This window comes from Muntiacus reevesi, chromosome X (assembly GCF_963930625.1).
Source record: "Muntiacus reevesi chromosome X, mMunRee1.1, whole genome shotgun sequence".
In the NCBI taxonomy this organism is placed as follows: domain Eukaryota; kingdom Metazoa; phylum Chordata; class Mammalia; order Artiodactyla; family Cervidae; genus Muntiacus; species Muntiacus reevesi.
In genome coordinates, this window is record NC_089271.1 from 73,830,646 (window position 1) to 73,851,073 (window position 20,428).

The 20,428-nt window shown below is 36.0% G+C and overlaps 1 protein-coding gene across 7 annotated transcripts in view; it reads right to left on the reverse strand.

Annotated features, from left to right (window-relative positions):
* Positions 1 to 3,653: 3,653 nt before the first annotated feature.
* The window catches only part of RPS6KA6 (ribosomal protein S6 kinase A6), a 167,717-nt gene continuing 150,942 nt past the window's right edge, over positions 3,654 to 20,428 (reverse strand). For 5 of the 7 annotated variants that reach the window (XM_065915253.1, XM_065915252.1, XM_065915254.1 and 2 more), the window contains 2 exons: positions 7,759 to 7,899; positions 3,654 to 6,488 (listed from right to left, as the gene is read on the reverse strand). In XM_065915253.1, the coding sequence (XP_065771325.1) occupies positions 6,363 to 6,488; positions 7,759 to 7,899 (267 nt within the window). In that variant the 3' untranslated portion in view covers positions 3,654 to 6,362. The remainder of the gene's footprint in view (positions 6,489 to 7,758; positions 7,900 to 20,428) is intronic. The other 2 variants (XM_065915257.1, XM_065915256.1) reach the window with 1 other exon arrangement.

The window sequence follows — 20,428 nt, forward strand, 5'->3', positions numbered from 1 at the left end:
AATGGATATTCAGCAAATTGTTAGGAAAGGTATTTGGGGGTGGTAACTTTATTGCTAATTGTTTACTTTCTACATTTACATTTTCCAAATTTTGTCCAAGAAGCATGTGTTACTTTTATAATAGGAAAAACTAATGCTGTAAAAATGATTGTCCTGAATTTTCAAAATAAGCTGGATTAAGAACATTTTATTTTTATTAAACCAGTTCTGATCTTCTAAATATTTTGCTAATAAATGTGTAAAATTGTTAAAAAAAAAAAAAAAAAAAAAAAAAAAAAAAAAAAAAAAGTGCTGCACTCAATATGCCAGCAAATCTGGAAAATTCAGCAGTGGCCACAGGACTGGTAAAGGTCAGTTTTCATTCCAATTCCAAAGGAAGGCAAGGCCAAAAAAAAAAAAAAGAAAGAAAGGCAAGGCCAAAGAATGTTCAAACTACTGCACAATTGCAGTCATATCCCATGCTAGCAAAATAATGCTCAAAATTCCCCAAGTGAGGTTTCAACAGTATGTAAACCAAGAACTTCCAGATGTTCAAATTGGATTTAGAAAAGGCAGAGGAACCAGAGGTCAAACTGCTAACAACTGTTGGATCACAGAAAAAGCAAGGGAATTCCAGAAAAACATCTAATTCTGCTTTATTGACTATAACAAATTCATTGACTCTGTGGATCAGAACAAATTGTAGAACATTCTTTTTGGGGGGGGGTAATTAATTTATTTTTTTTATTGAAGGATGATTGTTTTACAGAATTTTGCTGTTTTCTGTCAAACCTCAATATGAATCTACCATAGGTATACATATATAACCCCCCTTTTTTCTTTCCACTGTTCTTTTTTTTTTTAATTGGAGGCTAATTACTTTACAATATTGTGGTGGTTTTTGCCATACATTCACATGAATCAGCCATGGGTGTAGATGTGTTTTCCATCCTGACCCTCCCTCCCATCTCCCTCCCCATCCCATCCCTCAGGGTCATCCCAGTGCACCAGCCCTGAGCACCCTATCTCATGCATCGAACCTGAACTGGTGACCTATGGAACATTATTCAAGAGATCGGAATACTAGACCACCTGACCTTCCTCCTGAGAAACCTGTATGCAGGTCAAGAAGCAACGGTTAGAACCAGACATGGAACAACAGACTGGTTCCTAAATTTGGAAAGGACTATGGCAAGGCTGTATATTTTCACCCTGCTTATTTAACTTATATGCAGTGTAAGAACATTATGAGAAATGCTGGACTGGATGAAACACAAGCTGGAAACAAGATTGCCGGGAGAAATATCAGTAACCTCAGATATGCAGATGACACCACCCTTATGACAGAAAGCAAAGAGAACTAAAGAGCCTCTTGATCAAAGTGAAACAGAAGAGTGAATAAGTTGGCTTAAAACTCAACATTCGAAAAACTTAAGATCATGGCATCTTGTCCTATACTTCATGGCAAATAGATGGGGAAACAATGGAAACAGTGACAGACTTTATTTTCTTGGGCTCCACAATCACTGCAGATGGTGACTGTAGCCTCAAAATTAAAGGACACTTACTCCTTGGAAGAAAAGCTACGGCCAAACTAGACAGCAAATTAAGAAGCTGAGACATTACTTTGCCAATAAAGGTCCATATAGTCAAAGCTATGGTTTTCCAGTAGTCATATCTGGATGTAAGAGTTGGACCATAAAGAAATCTGAGCACCGAAGAATTGATGCTTTTGAACTGTGAGAAGAACTTTTGAGAAGACTCTTGAGAGTCCCTTGGACTGCAAGGAGATTCAACCAGTCAATCTTCAAGGAAATCAATCCTGAATATTCATTGGAAGGACTGATGCTGAAGGTGAAGTTCCAATACTTTGGCCACCTAGTGTGAGCCTAATGCACCTAACTGATTCTGATGCTAGGAATAGACCCTGATGCTGGGAAAGATTGAAGGCAGGAAGAGAAGGGGACGACAGAAGATGAGATGGTTGGATGGCATAACCAAGTCAATGGACAGGAGTTTGAGCAAGCTCCAGGAGCTGGTGATGGACAAGGAAACCTGGCGTGTTGCAGTCGATGGGGTCACAAAGGGTTGGATGTGACTGAGTGACTGAACTGAACTGATGGAATATTATATAATTAAGCAATCTTGAATTTCTGTATTGCAAAATTATTGTCCTTTGTCTTTTACTTCATACTTCTAAGAACTTAATGACTATAATTTTGGACTTACTACACCTTCAGCTATTTGGAATCAAACTGAATTTTAGATCAAGCTTCATCATTTCGTTAAGATTTTATTTTACAACTAAAACCAGGAACAACGCACCCATGAGTATAATGTATTTGAAAATAATCACTATCAGTGACACTACACCCTTGAATAGGAAGGGAACTAACACAATATTGAATTGTTTTGTTAACTTCAGTTTTCAGTCATTTTGTGATACATACCAAAAATACTCAAATAAGCTTTGGAATGTAAAAACATTGTTCTAAAGATTTTAATTGTAGTTAACCAATCTATACTTAATATGGTTTGCATTCTTGTTGAGGAATAACATTGTGATAAATAGGTTCTCTGTGTCCTGAAATCTATACAAAGGATCTGGAGACTTGGCACTGATAATTTGCATTTAATCTTTCTGTGCTCTTGCTTCACTATCAATAAAATAGGAATAGGGACTGGGGTCTGCGGGGAGACTACTTATATGTTATATGGACTGTGTAATATGAGTAGCAAGAACATGGATAAATATAAGCTGAACGACAACTGTCTCCTCCACACCATTCTGTCATAGAAGTTCATTGTGAAGTTCACTCTGATGAAAAACCTTGGAAGTTTTAAAGAGAAAATGTAGACTGAGAAGTAGTAAGGAAGGAGCTGTGCAAAAAAAAAAGAAAAAAAAAGAAACATATATACACACAAAAAAACACCACTGTTTTAGGATAATCTGATACTAGGGGTACACTGTGCAAATTTCTCGCTGTAAAAGATCTTCCCTGATAATAATTGATTTTAAAATTATTCTCATCTTTTTAGACTGCCTTAACATACAGCAAGAAGAAACTCATTTGATTAATGGACATCTTACTTGAAAATGACAATAATTTATTAGCCACCAGAAAGATAAATTAATAAGATAATTTTCCTTTCACTTTTCTAGCTGAAAAGAGCTACTCTGTGAGAATGCAAATACTGATTCAGGGAAGGGAAAGGGTGAGAGGTCCTTTTAGAGCACAGAATCCTTCTGGAATAAGCTTTAATCATGGAGTTCTCTGTGAGGTACTCAAGTAAGATTGCATGTGGAAGCTGGAAAGCCAGAAGAAAGAGAATGCAGAGAATGTCAAGGACATATTTTGCCTAGTTTAAAGCCTAAGTTGTCTAGTTGATATTAAAGCCAAGGTAAGTAGTTCTTTTCCTTCATATACAAAGGGTCTCTTATGTTAAGAAAACAATTCAATTAGAATAAATGTTTCTGCAGGAAGTACTATTTTAACATGATGTTGTAAAGAGGAGGCATCATAAATACCAAGCATCTGTTCTTAAAGTTTCCAGTTGCCTATACATATAAAATCCCTTTGACCTAACCAGAGATGCTATCAAAATGCTTTACTATGTCTAATTATCAAAGGCAACAAATGACAACAAATGTTTATGTATTCATGGATCTAAGAAAATAGGCTAAAGTTTGATTTTCATAAAAGAACTAAAAGCATTTTTCCCCACAAAATCACCAATACCAGCACTACATATTAATTTTTATACAAATGGTTTCCTGAGTTTATTCATAATAATATGTAGTTTAGGACAACATATTGTTCAGTCTACCTGGGCAAATCTGGTATTGAGAAAAAAATATTATTACAATATCCTCTCTTTGAGAACAACAATAAAATCTCCAACTTTATTATTAAATACTATCAAGAATCATCAACTAGAAAGAAAAGCAATATAAAATAATTGTTCATGAATCCATTAGAAATCGAAGTATTTTAAAGTCTCAAAGAAAGGACTTTTATTGGTTAAGTATTTATAGAAACCCCATGAAAAATGTCCCATTCACATCTGCTTTTGTTGCTCTAGAGTTCTAGCCAAAAAGGACACGATTATGCATCCCTACTTGGGTTCTTCTGCAGAATGAAGGTGTAATGTGAAGCTTTCCCTTATAATAAGGTCGCTTCCTACTACTGTTGTTAAGCCACCATGTTTGAATTTTCCAGAAGAAAACTCACAATTATTGGGAAAATCCACTAGCATCTATATCTTTTATACCATTTCAACTTTCACTGAGTGATGAGGAATCATGCTGTTTGTTGCTTATTTCTGACCATGTTCTTTTCATGAAAGGAGTGTATGACACAATCTTTTTGAGCAAATTCACTGAAAAATTAAGATCATCTACTTAAAAAAAAAAGCTATTGCTTATGTAAAGACAAAGTTATTTTGTGATCATTTTCATTTTCCAACTTTACTTATTCTAATTCTACTACTACAAAAGCATATATAGAAATGATATCTCTGTTCTGAAAAGTTAAACACCAAAATCACATCTCTAAGTTTGTCATACCAATTCTGATAAGAAGGCATTACAGCACAAACAAGAGGAAAATAAGTCAATATAATGACACAAGTACTTCTAGTAATAAAGCAAAATGAAAGAAAAAGCTGAACTGGGGCAAAGAAATCCACAAGATATGATCTCAATGTCTTTCTAAATAATATCGTCCATGTAATATTAAGACGTTCTTTAATGTCTTTCAACTATTGCAAAAGACATCTCAGAATATGGACACATACTTTTATATATCACACAAATGAAACAGACCTTTGTGTGGGGAATATACATCACTTACATTATAAAGAGAATTATGTATAGTTTCTTTTATTAAATACTGAAATTACAAGTCTTCTAGCCTAAACTGTACACTTCAGAGCTCAGTAATCACCCCTCTCTTAACTAAACAAAATAAAATACACAGTAAACAGTAAAACAAGCACAGATAAGTAGATAATTTATATTCACTAAAAAAAGTGTAATATCCTCAAGTTTACATTCATGAGTTCTTTCTGTCAGTAGTTGTAGCAGCAGCAGTAGTAGTAACGGTACTTAAAGTAGTAGTAATGGTATTTTCTCCAACAACACAAAAAGATTCTTTCAAATTCAATCATTTAGAGAAAACAATACATACTACGCAGTGGTTCTGAATCATAAAATTTAATAATAGGACCAATTTGGCCAGATCTTTTTATTATAAATATTATTTTAAAATGTGTTCAAATTTTATGCATATCATTAATATTACTTCCTATTTAAAAAGACAGTTTATCTTCTTGAAGTATAACTATTATGTAGTATTATCTAAAGTTTACTGAAATGCATAATAACTATATCATGTGTGCTAAGCTCACAAGTTCATTACAGTAATATTTCAACTATATAACCATAGGATTAAAGATAAATATGCTACTCTGTAATTCAAAGCACAGGGAAGTTAAAAAAAAAAAAAGAGTGTAGTTCATTTTAAAAGGACAGATGACAATTAAATCCAATTGGTTAACTTCAAAGTCAGTTTACATAACATCAAGGTAGTGCCAACACCATATACTTTATTTTCAAAGGCTTAACTATGACCTATTTAGGTAGATTATAATACCAATATAATACCTTTGGCTAAAATTTCTTCACTTGTACTACAATTCCATTCGATGTAAAATTAACAGAAGCCTTTATTTCTAGATGAGGCCATTTATGGACAATATACAGGTCTGTCGGCACACATTATCTATGATTTAATTCTGTAAAAACTTTGGCATCAACCATATTAGGATTTCACATATGAGCACAAATGATTTCTGCTCTGGCCCCAAACTACTATGTTTACATTTTAGTAACTACAGAGAGTCAAATGAATGGAGTTTACATATAATGACAAGCTTCTGTGATTTCTTTTTTGCTTTCCTTAAAAAAAAAAAAATAGATGTCTAACTTTTCAGGACCTAATGTTAAAAAATACTGACATTGTTTGGCATTATACTATTATACTTGCATCTTGACTGTTGGTAATGATTCCCCAAAACATTATTTTACATAACCAGAAATCTGAAAGAAACTGTAGAAGTTAGTATGTAGAGAAGTTGGTAGGACTTTGTAGACACAAATTATATACTTAAATAAATACTTGGACAACACTGAAAAGCAACATAGTATGAAGATTGTGGACCTATATATGTTTTTTTTTATCTCACTCCCCCTTAAAAAAAGGAAGCTTAATCAGAATATTCAAGTAATGTAGTAGAAAACAATGCCTTTGATATACGATTAGACAAAAAGCCACACATTTAATCTTTTCTTCATCCAGTTTGGCTGAGGAACCCTAAAACTTTCAAAGGCCGGTTGATGTTCGCTTTTTCATGCTTCGTCGCTGAGCTAAGCTTGAAGCAGCAACAGGCTCTAGGACTGGTTGAAAAGTCTTGTGAGTCAGGGCAGAATATGTGGCGACCACAGTTCCCTAAAATAATGAGAAATATTACAAATTGAATAATAATCTCTGAAGGTAAGAAAACTTCCACATTGTATCATGAAAAATTTAACTAGAATAGAACTTTTTCCCTCAGGAAAGTAATTGAGAATCCACAATACTTACATTGATGCTCCTTTGATTAACATCTGACTACTTATATATTTTTATTTCAATAAATATGCTTCTTACAAATTTTTAAAACACTAAAATGTGTTATTTTTTCAGTCTTTCAAAACTCATAAAATTTGTTTTTAAATATCTTTTAAAATTTATTTTTCATAGGAATTGTATATATTTAAGGCATACAACATGTTACCTTGATATACACAGTAAAATGACTACTACAGTCAAGCTAATTTAATATATGTCCTCTTCACATAGTTACCATTTTTGTGTGTGATAAGTGTACCTGGAAACTACTCTTAGCAAATTTCCAGCATTCAGTATAGTTTATTTATTACCTGTACTTAACATCAGGTTTCACACTAGACCTCTAGCCTTACTCATGCTACATAACTGTAACTTTGTATACCTTGACCAATATCTCCCCATTTTGAACTTCTCCCTGTCTACTGGTAACCACTGTTCTACTCTCTGCTTTCACATACTTGTTTTTTTTTTATTAGATTCCACATATAAGAGAGATGATGTATTTTTTTTTCTTTCCGGGTCTACAGTATTCCACTTAGCATAATGTCTTTGGGTTCATCTCTGTTGTGGCAAATGACAAAGATCTCCTTTTAAAAAGTTGAACAATATTCCATTATATATAACATATTCCATACATACACGCCCCCACCCAAAATTTCTTTATTCTCAGATAAATTTGCACTCCCATGATCATTCTAACAATATTCAAAATGGCTAAGATATGAAAACACACCTTAGTATCCATTAACAGATAAATGAATAAACCACCAAGCTTCAAAATCTAGGCTCACTGTCTAGAAGTATGGAAACTTGCACCAATGGCTATTAATTTAGGAACCAACAGACATCTTTTTTTTCCCATATGAAACCTGAATTTAGTCTGTACCAAGCCCCAGTGTGTCTTAAAGCAAACCAAATATAATCAAGAAAATTTTATGTATCATCAGTAAGGCTGTACGTAAAGAAGGCTGTTATTTTAAAAAGCAAGCCAAAAGAATCTATATATATACGTTAAAAAATAAAGACTATAAAATAATTATATGTGTCATCATTGAATGGCATGCAAGGCATAGCATTTAGAAGATGCTTAAAAGTACGTTGGTTTTACCTTAACAACATGTGATGTCCTATTTCTATTTGGTTGATCATCTGGCAACTGATCTCTGTGGGTTATCCACGAGTGTTTCAATACTTGCTCTGTAGTGTACCGCTGCTGTGGGTCCATATGTAGCATATGAGAAAGCAAATCCTAAATTAAAATGGAAAAAAATATATATATAAATACATACATACAAGAAACCACATACTACATATCATTAAATGTTTTAGTAAAATACATAACTTCCCATTTCCTCAAAACATGAAAATATTGACAGTTTTGGAATCTGTTTAATTTGACCTGTCATTAAGGGAAAAATTTCCATATAACTGCACAGTTAACTGTTAAATGAGAATGTTGAAACATACTTTTAAAAACATAGCATATACTTATTTATCATTCTAAAATCAAGAAATATCAATTTAGTGGAAGTGGAATGTGATCAGTAAGGGAGAAGGAAAATGTAAAGCAGCAGGAGCTATACTGGACTTCACTAGACAATCAAGAGGATAAAGGAACCATTGGTCTTTGCTGGCAATCTGGGCCCGAAAGTACAAGGTTCTCTGTATACAGACACAAATTCATAGAAGGGAGAGTCTCATGTTGATAATATACTCAGTAACTGATGGTTTTCTGTATAAAATAATAAAGAAAGCAAAACATAAATACAAGGTTAGCAGCTTACTGTTAACATAGCAGTAGTCAAAATAACATAAGTTTTTCATCAAAGTAAATGTGAATATGCTTATTTTCTCTACGCTGTAATATAAACTTCTGTAATATAATCTCATAGTAAAATAGAATTTTAAATCTATTAAAAGATAAACATTTAAAATTAAACAATCTCCATAAGCATCTATCATAGAAAGGAGAATTCAAGTCTCCTTAACAAACATCTTCTAAAATAGAAACAAAAGCATTTGCTAAGTTACTATCAATAGCAGAAGCAATGAGAAACTAAAGACTATGTAGTAATACCAGAATTTGAAGAATAGTGTAAATGATTGAAACTATGTAAAGGAGTAGAACAACCAATCAAAAAACTATTGGAAAAAGAATGTATGAACAGAAATAAATTTAAAATAATATTAAAAAGAATACAACAGTGAATTATATAAATAAAACAGACATAAATGAAAATCATAAAAATGATTAAAGTTCTAAGGACTTCTGAAGATGTAAAACTAGGAACTGAATTCACCCCCAACCCCCGCCTGAAACTCAGCACCTCCAAAAAAACCCCATAAAATGTAAGAAACAACAGTTTTCAAGAGATCAGATATTAGTCAATGAAGAAAAGTAATCCCTAAAAGATGGGAAACAAATCAAGTAAGCCCTATGACTGCTCAAGCTTAGAACCATGAAAAGAGTTTTCAGGATGTCAGGTAGGTAAGGAAAACTCAGGTAGAGCCTGGCAGATTCCCTGTGTTAAAGAGACAGAATTGGGAATCAGGGGCAGAGAGAGAACCCTTGTGGGGGTCTCTTTCAAGTGTTTTCACTGCAAACCATATGTGGTTAAAAACAACAACAACAACCAAACAAAACAGAAGTCATGGGGAGAAGCATATGCAAGGATTAGAGGGAAAAGGGAGTCCATGTAAGGTGAGCTATAGTGCCTATTCCCACCAGTCAGACTGAAAAACCTCAAATTCATGAAGTATTTGTTAGAGAAACTGAAAGAAACCTGCTTGAGTAGTGGTGACTCTTCCTAGGTTAAACACTGCTCTAGTCCTGCCTAAAATATCTTAAAAGGAAAACCCAGAAGTAACACATCATTTCCCCTAATTTAACTGTGGTCCAGAAAACAGTTAAAGATTAGTAATTCAAAAGCATTTAGCACTCACCAAGGTAAAATTCACTATGTTATGCTTCTTACCCAAAATTATAAGGCATATAAGAGAAGGAAAATAGAATGCATAATGAAAAAAAATCAGTCAAAATTGACCCACAGCTGACATATATGTTCAGAAATTAAGTAGAGAGACATAGAAGATATAAAACAAATGAAACTAAAATGTGAAACCAAAAAAATGGACCAAATAAGATTAAAAGCAAATTTATTATGGCAGGTAAAAAGATTGGTAAAGACACAGCAATAGACACTATAAAAAAGTATAAAACAAAAAAGCAAAAAGAGCAGAGCATCAGTGAGCTATGGGACAACTTCAACTGAAAAAGTACACAAACACAATTGGAGTCTCAGAAAGTAAGAGGGAAGAAAAGAGTGTTTGAAGAAATAATGCCAATAAAATTACCAAATTTTATGGAAACTATGAACCCACAGATCTAAGAAGCTAAATGAACCCCAAGTACAAGAAATAAAGAAAATTACATCAAGGAACATCAAACCAAATTGCTCAAAACCCAAGACAGAGTAAACTTTAAAAGCTGAGAAAAGAAGAAGACTTGTTACATATAATGAAACAAAGATAAAAATAAAAGCCCAATAGGCTGCCCTATGCATCAAGCTGCCCTGAGATATGACCCTGCCCACCAGTGGTGGGATTCCAGTCCTAGGTTTCCCCAGGTCCTGCAGACAGCCACTCTGGTCCCTGGTACCACCCACTAGCAAGCCAGCACCAGCTCCAGGACCACTGAGCTGAACAGCTAGTCATGCCAGGACTGAGCTCTGCTCAACAGTGGGCCAGCAACAACCACATGACACAGGGCCTGGCAGCCAACTGGACTGGAAGCCAGCCTGGTCACCAGTATGCCCAGAGTAGGTGGTTTTTATAATAAGAGAAGAGCCCACACAGCACACATACGGGTCATGTGTAGGATATATAGCACTGGTGAATGGAATGGAGTATGCTGATTGGCACCATAGGCTATCTGCTATGTAATTCCATTTTGTGAAGATGATCAAACATAACTGACCTACTTAACAAATACAAAAAATACAGAGAACTGGGCAAAATGAGGAGACAAAGGAATATGCTCCAAACCAAAGAACAAGATAAAACTCAGAAGAACTAAACAGAGTAGAGGAGAGCAATCTATCCAACAAAGAATTCAAGGTAATGATCATAAAAATGCTCAATGAACATGGGAGAATAATGGATGAACATGACAAGAAGTCTAACAAAGAGTTACAAAATATAAAGAAGAACCAAATTGAACTGAAGAATACAATAACTGGAAAAATAAACTAGAAGGAACCAAGAGTACATCACATGATACAGAGAAACAGATAAGTGAACTGAAAGATAGAATAATGGAAACCACCTAAGCTGAACAGAAAAAAAAAGGAATTTAAGAAATGAGGATAACTTTTTGGAACAATACCAAGAGTAATAATATATGCATCATATGGGTCCCGGAATGAGAAGAGAGAAAGGCACAGAGAATTTATTTGAAAAATAATAGCTGAGAATGTCCCCTCCCTGGAAATGTAAATGGACACCTAGGACCAGGAAGCAACAGAGTCCAAAACAAGGTGAACCAAGAGACATTTTCACCAAACCTCACAATAACTAAAATGAGAAAAATTATAGATGGAGAATCTTAAAAGTGGCAAGAGAAAAGCAACTAGTTATATACAAGGGAATTCACATAAGACTTTCAGTTGACTTTTCAGCAGACCCTGCAAACCAGGAGTGACATAATATATTTAAAGTGATGAAAGGACAAAAAATACAACCAAGACTACTATACCCAGCAAGGCTATCTTCAGATCTGAACTGGAAAGAATGTTTTACATAGAAGCAAGGACTAAGAGAGTTTAGTACCACTAGACTAACAACTCTCCAAGAAATGCTAAAGGGATTTCTCTAAGTAGAAAAGATAAGATCCAAACTAGAAATATAATGATCACAGAAGATAAAATCTCACCAGTAAAGGAAAATGTAAAGATCAATCACTTATAAAACTACAAGGAAGCTTAGAAGACAAAAATGGTAAAATACACACATAAACTAAGAAATACACACAAAACACATGCAAAATATGATGCTTAAAAACATTAAAGGTAAGAGGAGTAAAAATGCAGGGTTTTTAGATGAGTTCAAACTTAAGAGATAATCAACTGACAACAATCATATATATGTGAAACATAAATATCATGGTAAGAAAGCAAAAATGTGTAATAAATGACACACACACATACACACAGGAGAGACATAGATAGAAAGAGAAAGGAATCCAAACATAACACTAATTATAGTCATCAAATCACAAGGGAAGACAGCAGAAAATGAAGATAAAAGGACAAAAATAACCAGAAAAAAATGGACAAGATAGCAGTGAGCACCTACTGATAATTATTTAAAATGTAAATGTTGCAATCAAAAGACATAGCAAGGGACTGAACAATTAAAAAACAAGATCCATCTATATGCTGACTCTAAGAGACTCACTTCAGATGTAAACACTGACAAAAACTTAATGTGAAGGGATAAAAAAAAGTATTTTATCCAGTTGGGAACAAAAGAAAGCTGGAAATTCCAGAAAGGTGGCAGAGGAGTAGGTGGATGTAGAGTACATCTTTCTCCACAGATGCATCAAGAACATACCTTCAGATGCAGAAGATCTCACACAACACCAGCTGAGAGCAGGCAGGAGTCCCTGACCACTAGAAAGGAATACACAAATCCACACAAATCTCAGCAGGATGAAGGAAGGAAGGGAAAAAGAGGAGAGTGAGCAGGACTAGACCTGTACCCACTGGGTGAAGGAATTGAAGCAGGGGTCAGATCCACACATCGGAGCAATTGTTTGGGACAGAGAAGCATTTGAGGCTGTGGGAGAGTGCAACAGCTGATCTGTGACACTCTGAATGGAGTGAGAACCACACAGAAATCCTTGCTGCAACACTACATTCCCTGGACAGGGACCCAAGTCCCCTGGAACACATGGTAGCGGGGAACTGGGGTGTAGGGACTGGAAACCAATCCCAGGGCAAGGGCTGCTGTGATTGTGGTGAGAAAGCCTGAGGGGAAGTAAGAAGGAGATTGTAGTGGGGAATGCCTTTGGAGGAAAGCTGGGCAGCCATGGAGGCAAAGTGATACTGCTAAGTAATGTGCAGACGGTGGAGTCATCAATGTAGCCTCTCTCCCCTCACATGCCAGTGCTGGCAGCTGACTAACAAAGACCCCAGAGACGGTGGCCCTTTAAGTACTTGACAAGCTGACCAATAAAGATCCCAACCGGGAGACCCTTGAGAGCCTGCTGCACTAAGCAACAGAGAAGGACCAATCAGGGAGGCCCTTGGAATGTCAGCTGCCAGAGACTAGAAAAAGACTCTAATATTGCCGCAGCTGGTGAACCTCGGGCTGCCAGCGTTCCTGCATACTTGGTGCCAACAGGGTCCCTGTGATCCAAGTGCTGTACCACCTCCACATCTGGTCCTCATTGGGCAAGTAACTCCTCCAGGTCAGCCTCAGGAACAAGCTCCTGTGAACGACTCACATGCAGAGGTAGAGGTAAAACCACATTGAACTCCGGGGGCAGTGTGGCTAACGAAGAGGATCAAAAACCTTCCCACCAGCTGTACAAGCTACAGATGAAATCCACACAATCAACTAGGACAATGTGAGTTCCCACAAAAGAAAACCATTAGCTCTGGCAGCTGTGGAGACTGGAGGCAATAACACACAGTGGTAGGTCCAGATTAGAGTCTGAGCTGCCCCCACAGCAGGCCTAGAGACCAGCCCATTATCAGAGGACACTATAGGGATGAGGAGGTGAACTGTGATGCACAGTGAGGGAAATGACAGTCAGCTGTGAAAAATATTTATTATTATTTTTATATTTTGATTTGTTCTATAGTTGTTCTGGATTTTTTTTTCTTTTTTCTTCTCTTTTGCTGTGGCTATTGACTTTATTTTTACTATTAATTCTATTCAAGTTTTTTAAAACTAATCACACATTTTATTTCCTTTATATACTTCTACGGCTATGTGACTTTCTGCATTTCTGTGGACTTTATTCTTTTAAAATTTTTTGTTCTTGTTGTTTTTGTTTGCTTTTCTTACTGTTCTTGATGTAGTTATTCTTTGATATATATGTGTGTATATATATATATATATATATTTATACACTTCTATTTAACACAGCTTTTCTACTGTTTTCTTTTCTTCCTTTTCATTCTTTATTTCACCATATTTGTTAATTTGTTTTGTTTGCTTTATTCCCCAGTTGGCACTCTGGTTTTGTTTTGTTTTCTGGTTTGCATTTTAGTTTTATTTTTAATTGATCAATAACATTTTTGGTTTCCTTTGCTCGGCAGGTCACTCTCTTGTACTTTCTTTTCTTTGGGTTGTTTTGGTTTGGTTTGTGTGTGTGTACATGTGTGTGTGTGTGTGTGTTCCTATGTTTTTGTTATTATTTGTCTTATTTTGTATTTACCATTTGTCTGGGGTTTGTCTTCTATTTCTTGTTTTTGTGGTTTGTTTGAATCCCCTTTAATGCCATAGCAAACAGATTATGAAATTTTGGTTCCCTGGCCAGAGATCAAGTTTGAGCCTTTGGAGGGAGTGCTGTCCACTACACTAGACTGCCAGAGAACTCCTGACCCCAGGGAGTATTAATAAGTGAGAACTCCTATGAAGGCCTCCACCTGATAAGACTTGGCATCACCCAAATGCTGGAAGCACACAGAGCAGGATACCACATGCAAATAAGAAAGACAAAAACACAAACTCTATCATCAGCAGACAGGCTTCCCATAAGAACCCCAAAACATAGCCCCTCACACAGTCCTGCCCATGAGAGAGGGAAAAAAAAAGCACCTCCTCCCACCAGAATGCAAGCACAAGTCCGTCCCAACACAAAATCTACCCAAACTACTGGACCAACCTCACCCACTGAAGGCAGAGACCCAAAAGAAAAAGAAATATGACCCTAAAACTTAAGAAAAGGAGAACTCAGACAATGTTAGAAATAAAAATGAAAAGACAGAGAAAATTGAAGGAACATGGTAAAAACTCACAAGTCCAAATAAACAAAGAGAAAACAGGCAAACTACCTGAAAAACAATCCAGAGTGATGATAGTAAAGATGTTCCAAAACTCTGAAAACAGAATGGAGAAAATGCAAAAAAAAACAATTAACACACTTAAACAAGGACTTAGAAGAAATAAAGAATAAACAAATAGAGAGAGACTATAAAATTACAGAAATAAAAACTACTCTAGAAGGATCAACAGCAGAATAACTGAGACATAAGAATGGATAAGTGAGCTGGAAGACAATTGTGGAAGTAACTCTGCTGAACAGAAGAATAAAGGTAAAAGAATGAAAGAATCAAAAAAATTGAGGATAGTTTCAGAGACCTCTGTGACAATATTAAATGGACCAACATTCGAATTATAGAGGTCTCAGAAGAAGAAGAGGAAAGGAAAGAATCAGAAAAAAATTTCTGGAGATTATATTCACAAACTTTCCTAACATAAGAAAGGAAAAAATGGTCAATCAAGTCCAAGAAACACAGAGTCCCATACAGAATAGACACAAGAAAAAACATGTTGAGACACATACTAATCAAACTAACAAAGACTAAACACAAAGAAATAATATTAAAGGCAGGAGGGGAAAAGCAACAAGCAACATGCAAGGGAAACCCCATAAGATTAACAGCTGATCTTTCAGCAGAAATTCTGGAGGCCAGAAGGAAATGGCAGGATATATTTAAAGTGAAAGTGAAAGTCACTCAGTCCTGTCCGAGTCTTTGTGACCCCATGGACTATACAGTCCATGGTATTCTCCAGGCCAGAATATAGGAGTGGGTAGCCATTCCCTTCTCCCGGGGATCTTGCCAACCCATAGATCTAAACCAGGTTTCCTGCATTGCAGGTGTTTTCTTCACCAGCTGAGCCATGAGGGAAGCCCCTCATGGGGCTTAAAGTACTGAAAGGGAAAAATCAACAAGCAAAATTACCCAGCAAATATCTAATTAAAAATTCATGGAAACACCAAAAGTTTTACAGACAAGTAAGGGTTAAGAGAAATTAGCACCACCAATCAGCTTTACAAGAAATGTGAAAGGGACTTCTATAGGTAGGAAACACAGAAGAAGGAAAAGATATGCAAAAACAAAACAAAGTCAATTAAGGAACAGCCAAGAGAAACATATGTATCAGTAATTACTTTAAACATAAATGGATTAAATGTTCAAACCAAAAGACACAGACTAGCTGAATGGAACCAAAAGATACAGACTGGCTGAGTGGATATAAAAAAAGATCCATATATATATATGTGTTGTCTACAAGAGACCCATTTCAGACCTAGAGACACATACAGACTGAAAGAGAGAGGATGGAAACAGATAGTCCATGTAAATGGAAATGAAAAGAAAATTGAAGTGGCAATTCTCATATCAGAAACAAGAGACTTTAAAATAAAGAATATTATAAGAGATAAGGAAGGACACTTCATAATGATCAAGATATCAATCCAAGAAGATGTAACAACTGCAAATATTTATGCACCCAACACAGGAGCATACACTCCTCAATACATAAGGAAAACACTAATAGACATAAAAGGGGAGACTGACAGTAACACAATAATAGCCTAGTATCATAGTGGGACTTTAACAAGCCACTTAAACCATTTGAGAGATCATCAAAACAGAAAAGTAACAAAGGAACACAAGCTTTAAATGACACATCAGACCAGATGGACTTACTGATTTCTTTAGGACATTCCATTCAAACGAAAAGAATATACTCTTTTCAAGTAAACCTGGAACATTCTCCAGGATAGATCACATCTTGCATCACATATCAAGCATCAGCAAATTTAAGAAAATTAAAATTATATCAAGTATCTTTTCAGAACACAATGCTATGAGACAGAATAGTACAGGAAAAAACAAACAAACAAAAAAACACTGTAAGAAAAAGGACATAAGAGGTTAAGCAATACGTTTCTAAACAGTGAACAGGCTACTGAAGAAATTTAAAAAGGGAAATCACAAACTTCCTAGAAACAAATTACGATGAAAACATGATGACTCAAAATCTATCATTTCAGTTTTGTTAGTCAGTCATGTCCGACTCTTTGTGACCCCATGGACTGCAGTACACCAGGCCTCCGTGTCCATCATAAACTCCAGGAGTTTACTCAAACTCATGTCCACTGAGCTGGTGATGTCGCCCAACCATCTCATTCTCTGTCGTCCCCTTCTCCTCCTGCCTCAATCTTCCCCACTATCAGGGTGTTTTCAAAGGAGTCATTTCTCACATCAGGTGGCCAAAGTACTGGAGTTTCAGCTTCAGCATCAGTTCTTCCAATGAATATTCAGGACTGATTTCCTTTAGGATGGACTGGCTGGTCTCCATCCAACACCACAGTTAAAAAGCATCAATTCTTCAGCGCTCAGCCTTCTTTATAATCCAACTCTCACATCCATACATAACTACTGGAAAAACCATAGCTTTGACTACATGGATGTTCATTGGCAAAGTAATGTCTCTGCTATGCTCTCTAGGCTGGTCATAAATTTTCTTCCAAGAAGCAAGTGTCTTACTTTCATGGTCGTAGTTACCATCTGCAGTGATTTTGGCCCCCCCCAAAATAAAGTCTGTCACTGATTCCATTGTTTCCCCATCTATTTGCCATGAAGTGATGGAACATAATGCCATGATTTTAGTTTTCTGAACATTGACTTAAAAAAGATAACTTTTTCACCCTCCTCTTTCACTTCCATCAACAGACTCTTTAGTTGTTCACTTTCTGCCATAAGGGTGGTGTTATCTGCATATCTGAGGTTACTGATATTTCTCCTGGCAATCTTGATTTCAGTGTGTGCTTCATCCAGTCCAATATTTCTCATGATGTACTCTGCAAGTAAGTTAAGTAAGTAGGGTGACCATATACAGCCTTGATGTACTCCTTTTCCGATTTGGAACCAGTCTGTTGTTCCACGTCCAATTCTAAATGTTGCTTCCTGACCTGCATACAGATTTCTCAAGATGCAGGTCAGGTGGTCTGATATTCCCATCTCTTTCAGAATTTTCCAGTTTGTGGTGATCCACACAGTCAAAGGCTTTGGCATAGTCAATAAAGCAGAAGTAAACATTTTTCTGGAACTCTCTTGCTTTTTCAATGATCCAGTGGATATTGGCAATTTGATCTCTGGTTCCTCTGTCTTTTCTAAATCCAGCTTTAACATCTGGAAGTTCATGGTTCACGTACTGTTGAAGCCTGGCTTGGAGAATTTTGAGCATTACTTTGCTAGCGTGTGCTGCTGCTACTGCTGCTAAGTTGTGTCAGTCATATCCGACTCTGTGCGACCCTGTGGCTCCACCGTCCCTGGGATTCTTCAGGCAAGAACACTGGAGTGGGTTGCCATTTCCTTCTCCAATGCATGAAAGTGAAAAGTGAAAGTGAAGTCGCTCAGTCATGTCCAACTCAGTGACCCCATGGACTGCAACCTACCAGGCTCCTCGGTCCATGGGATTTTCCAGGCAAGAGTATTGGAGTGGGTTGCCATTGCCTTCTCCTGTTAACTTGTGAGATGAGTGCAATTGTGCAGTAGTTTGAGCACTCTTTGGCATTCCTTTCTTTGGGACTGGAATGAAACCTGACCTTTTCCAGTCCTGTGGCCACTGACGAGTTTTCCAGATTTGCTGGCATATTGAGTGCAGCACTTTCACAGCATCATCTTTTAGGATTTGAAATAGTTCAATGGAAATTCCATCATCTCCACTAGCTTTGTTTGTAGTGATGCTGCCCACTTGACTTCGTTTTCCTGGATGTCTGGCTCTAGATGAGTGATCATACCAATGTGATTATTTGGGTCATGGTCATCTTTTTAGTATAGTTGTTCTGTGTATTCTTGCCACCTCTTCTTAATATCTTCTGCTTCTGTTAGGTCCATACCATTTCTGTCCTTTATTGTGGCCATCTTTGCATGAAATGTTCCCTTGGTATCTCTAATTTTCTTGAAGAGATCTCTAGTCTTTCCCATTCTATTGTTTTCCTCTATTTCTTTGCATTGATCGCTGAGGAATGCCTTCTTATCTCTCCTTGCTAATCTTTGGAACTCTGCATTCAAATGGGCGTATTTTTCCTTTTCTCCTTTGCCTTTTGCGTCTCTTATTTTCACAGCTATTTCTAAGGCCTCCTCGGACAACCATTTTGCCTTCTTGCATTTCTTTTTCTTGGGGATGGTCTTGATTTCTGCTTCCTGTTACGATGTCATGAACCTCCATCCATAGTTCTTCAGGCACTCTGTATCAGATCTAATCTCTTGAATCTATTTGTCACTTCCACTGTATAATTGCAATGAATCTGATTTAGGTCATACCAGAATGGTCTAGTGGTTATCCCTACTTTCTTCAATATAAGTCTGAATTTGGCAGTAAGGACCCAGGAATCAAAATCAAAAGCAACTGCTTCTTAGAATAAAATGAAAAACCATTAGCTAGACTCATCAAATAAAAGGGGAGAACAATGAAGTTAACAAAATTAGAGACAAAAAAGATGTTACAGGAGACAACACAGTCATACAAATGATCATAAGAAATTATTACAAGCCAATATATGCCAATAACATGGACAACCTGGAAGAAATGAAAAGATTCTTAGAAAAGTTCAACTTTCCAAGACTGAACAGGGAAGAAATAGAAACTATGAATAAGCCAATCACAAGCACTGAAATTGAAACTGTGATAAATAAATCTTCCCCAAAACAAAAGCCCAGGGCCAGATGGCTTCACAGGTGATTTCTATCAAACATTAAAGAAGCGCTATCACCTACTGTTCTGAAACCCTTCCAAAAAATTCCAGAGGAAGGCACACTTCCAAACTCATTCTACAAGGCCACCATCACCCTAATACCAAAATCAGACAGAGACATCACATAAAAATAAAATTACAGGCCAATATCACTGATTAACATAGATGCAAAAGAGCTCAACAAAATTCTAGCAAACAGAATTCAACAACACATTAAAAAGACCTTACACTATGATTAAGTCAGGTTTATCCCAGGGATTCAAGGATTCTTCAAACACAGATCAATCAATGTTATACACCATATTAATAAACTGAAAGATAAAAGCCATAGTACTATCCCAATAGACACAGAAAAAGTTTTCAAGAAATTTCAGCACTCATTTATGATTAAAATCTCTTCAAAAATGGGCATATAAGGAATCTACCTCAACATAATAAAGGTTATATATGATAAACCCACAGCAAACATTATTCCCAATGGTGAAAAACTGAAACCATTTTCTCTAACATCAGGGAAAAGAAAAGGGTGCCACTCTCTCCACTATTAATAACAAAATTTTAGAAGTCCTCACTAAGGCAATCAGAGAAGAATAAGAAATAAAAGGAATCCAGATTGGAAAAGAAGATATAGAACTCTCCCTGTTTGCAGATGACATGATACTATACATAGAAAACCCCAAAGGTACTACCAGAAAATTACTAGAACTAATCAGTGAATTTAGTAAAGTCACAGGATACAAAAGCAATACATAGAAATCACTTGCATTCCTATACACAAACAATGAAAAGCCAGAAATAGAAATTAAGGAATCAATCCCATTTACCACTGCAACAAAAACAATAAAATACCTAGTAATAAACCTACCTAATGAGGCAAAAGAGCTGTACACAGAAAATTACAAGACACCGATGAAAGAAATCAAAGATGACATAAACAGATGGAGAGATATTCCATGTTCCTGGGTTGGAAGAATAAATGTTGTGGAAATGACAA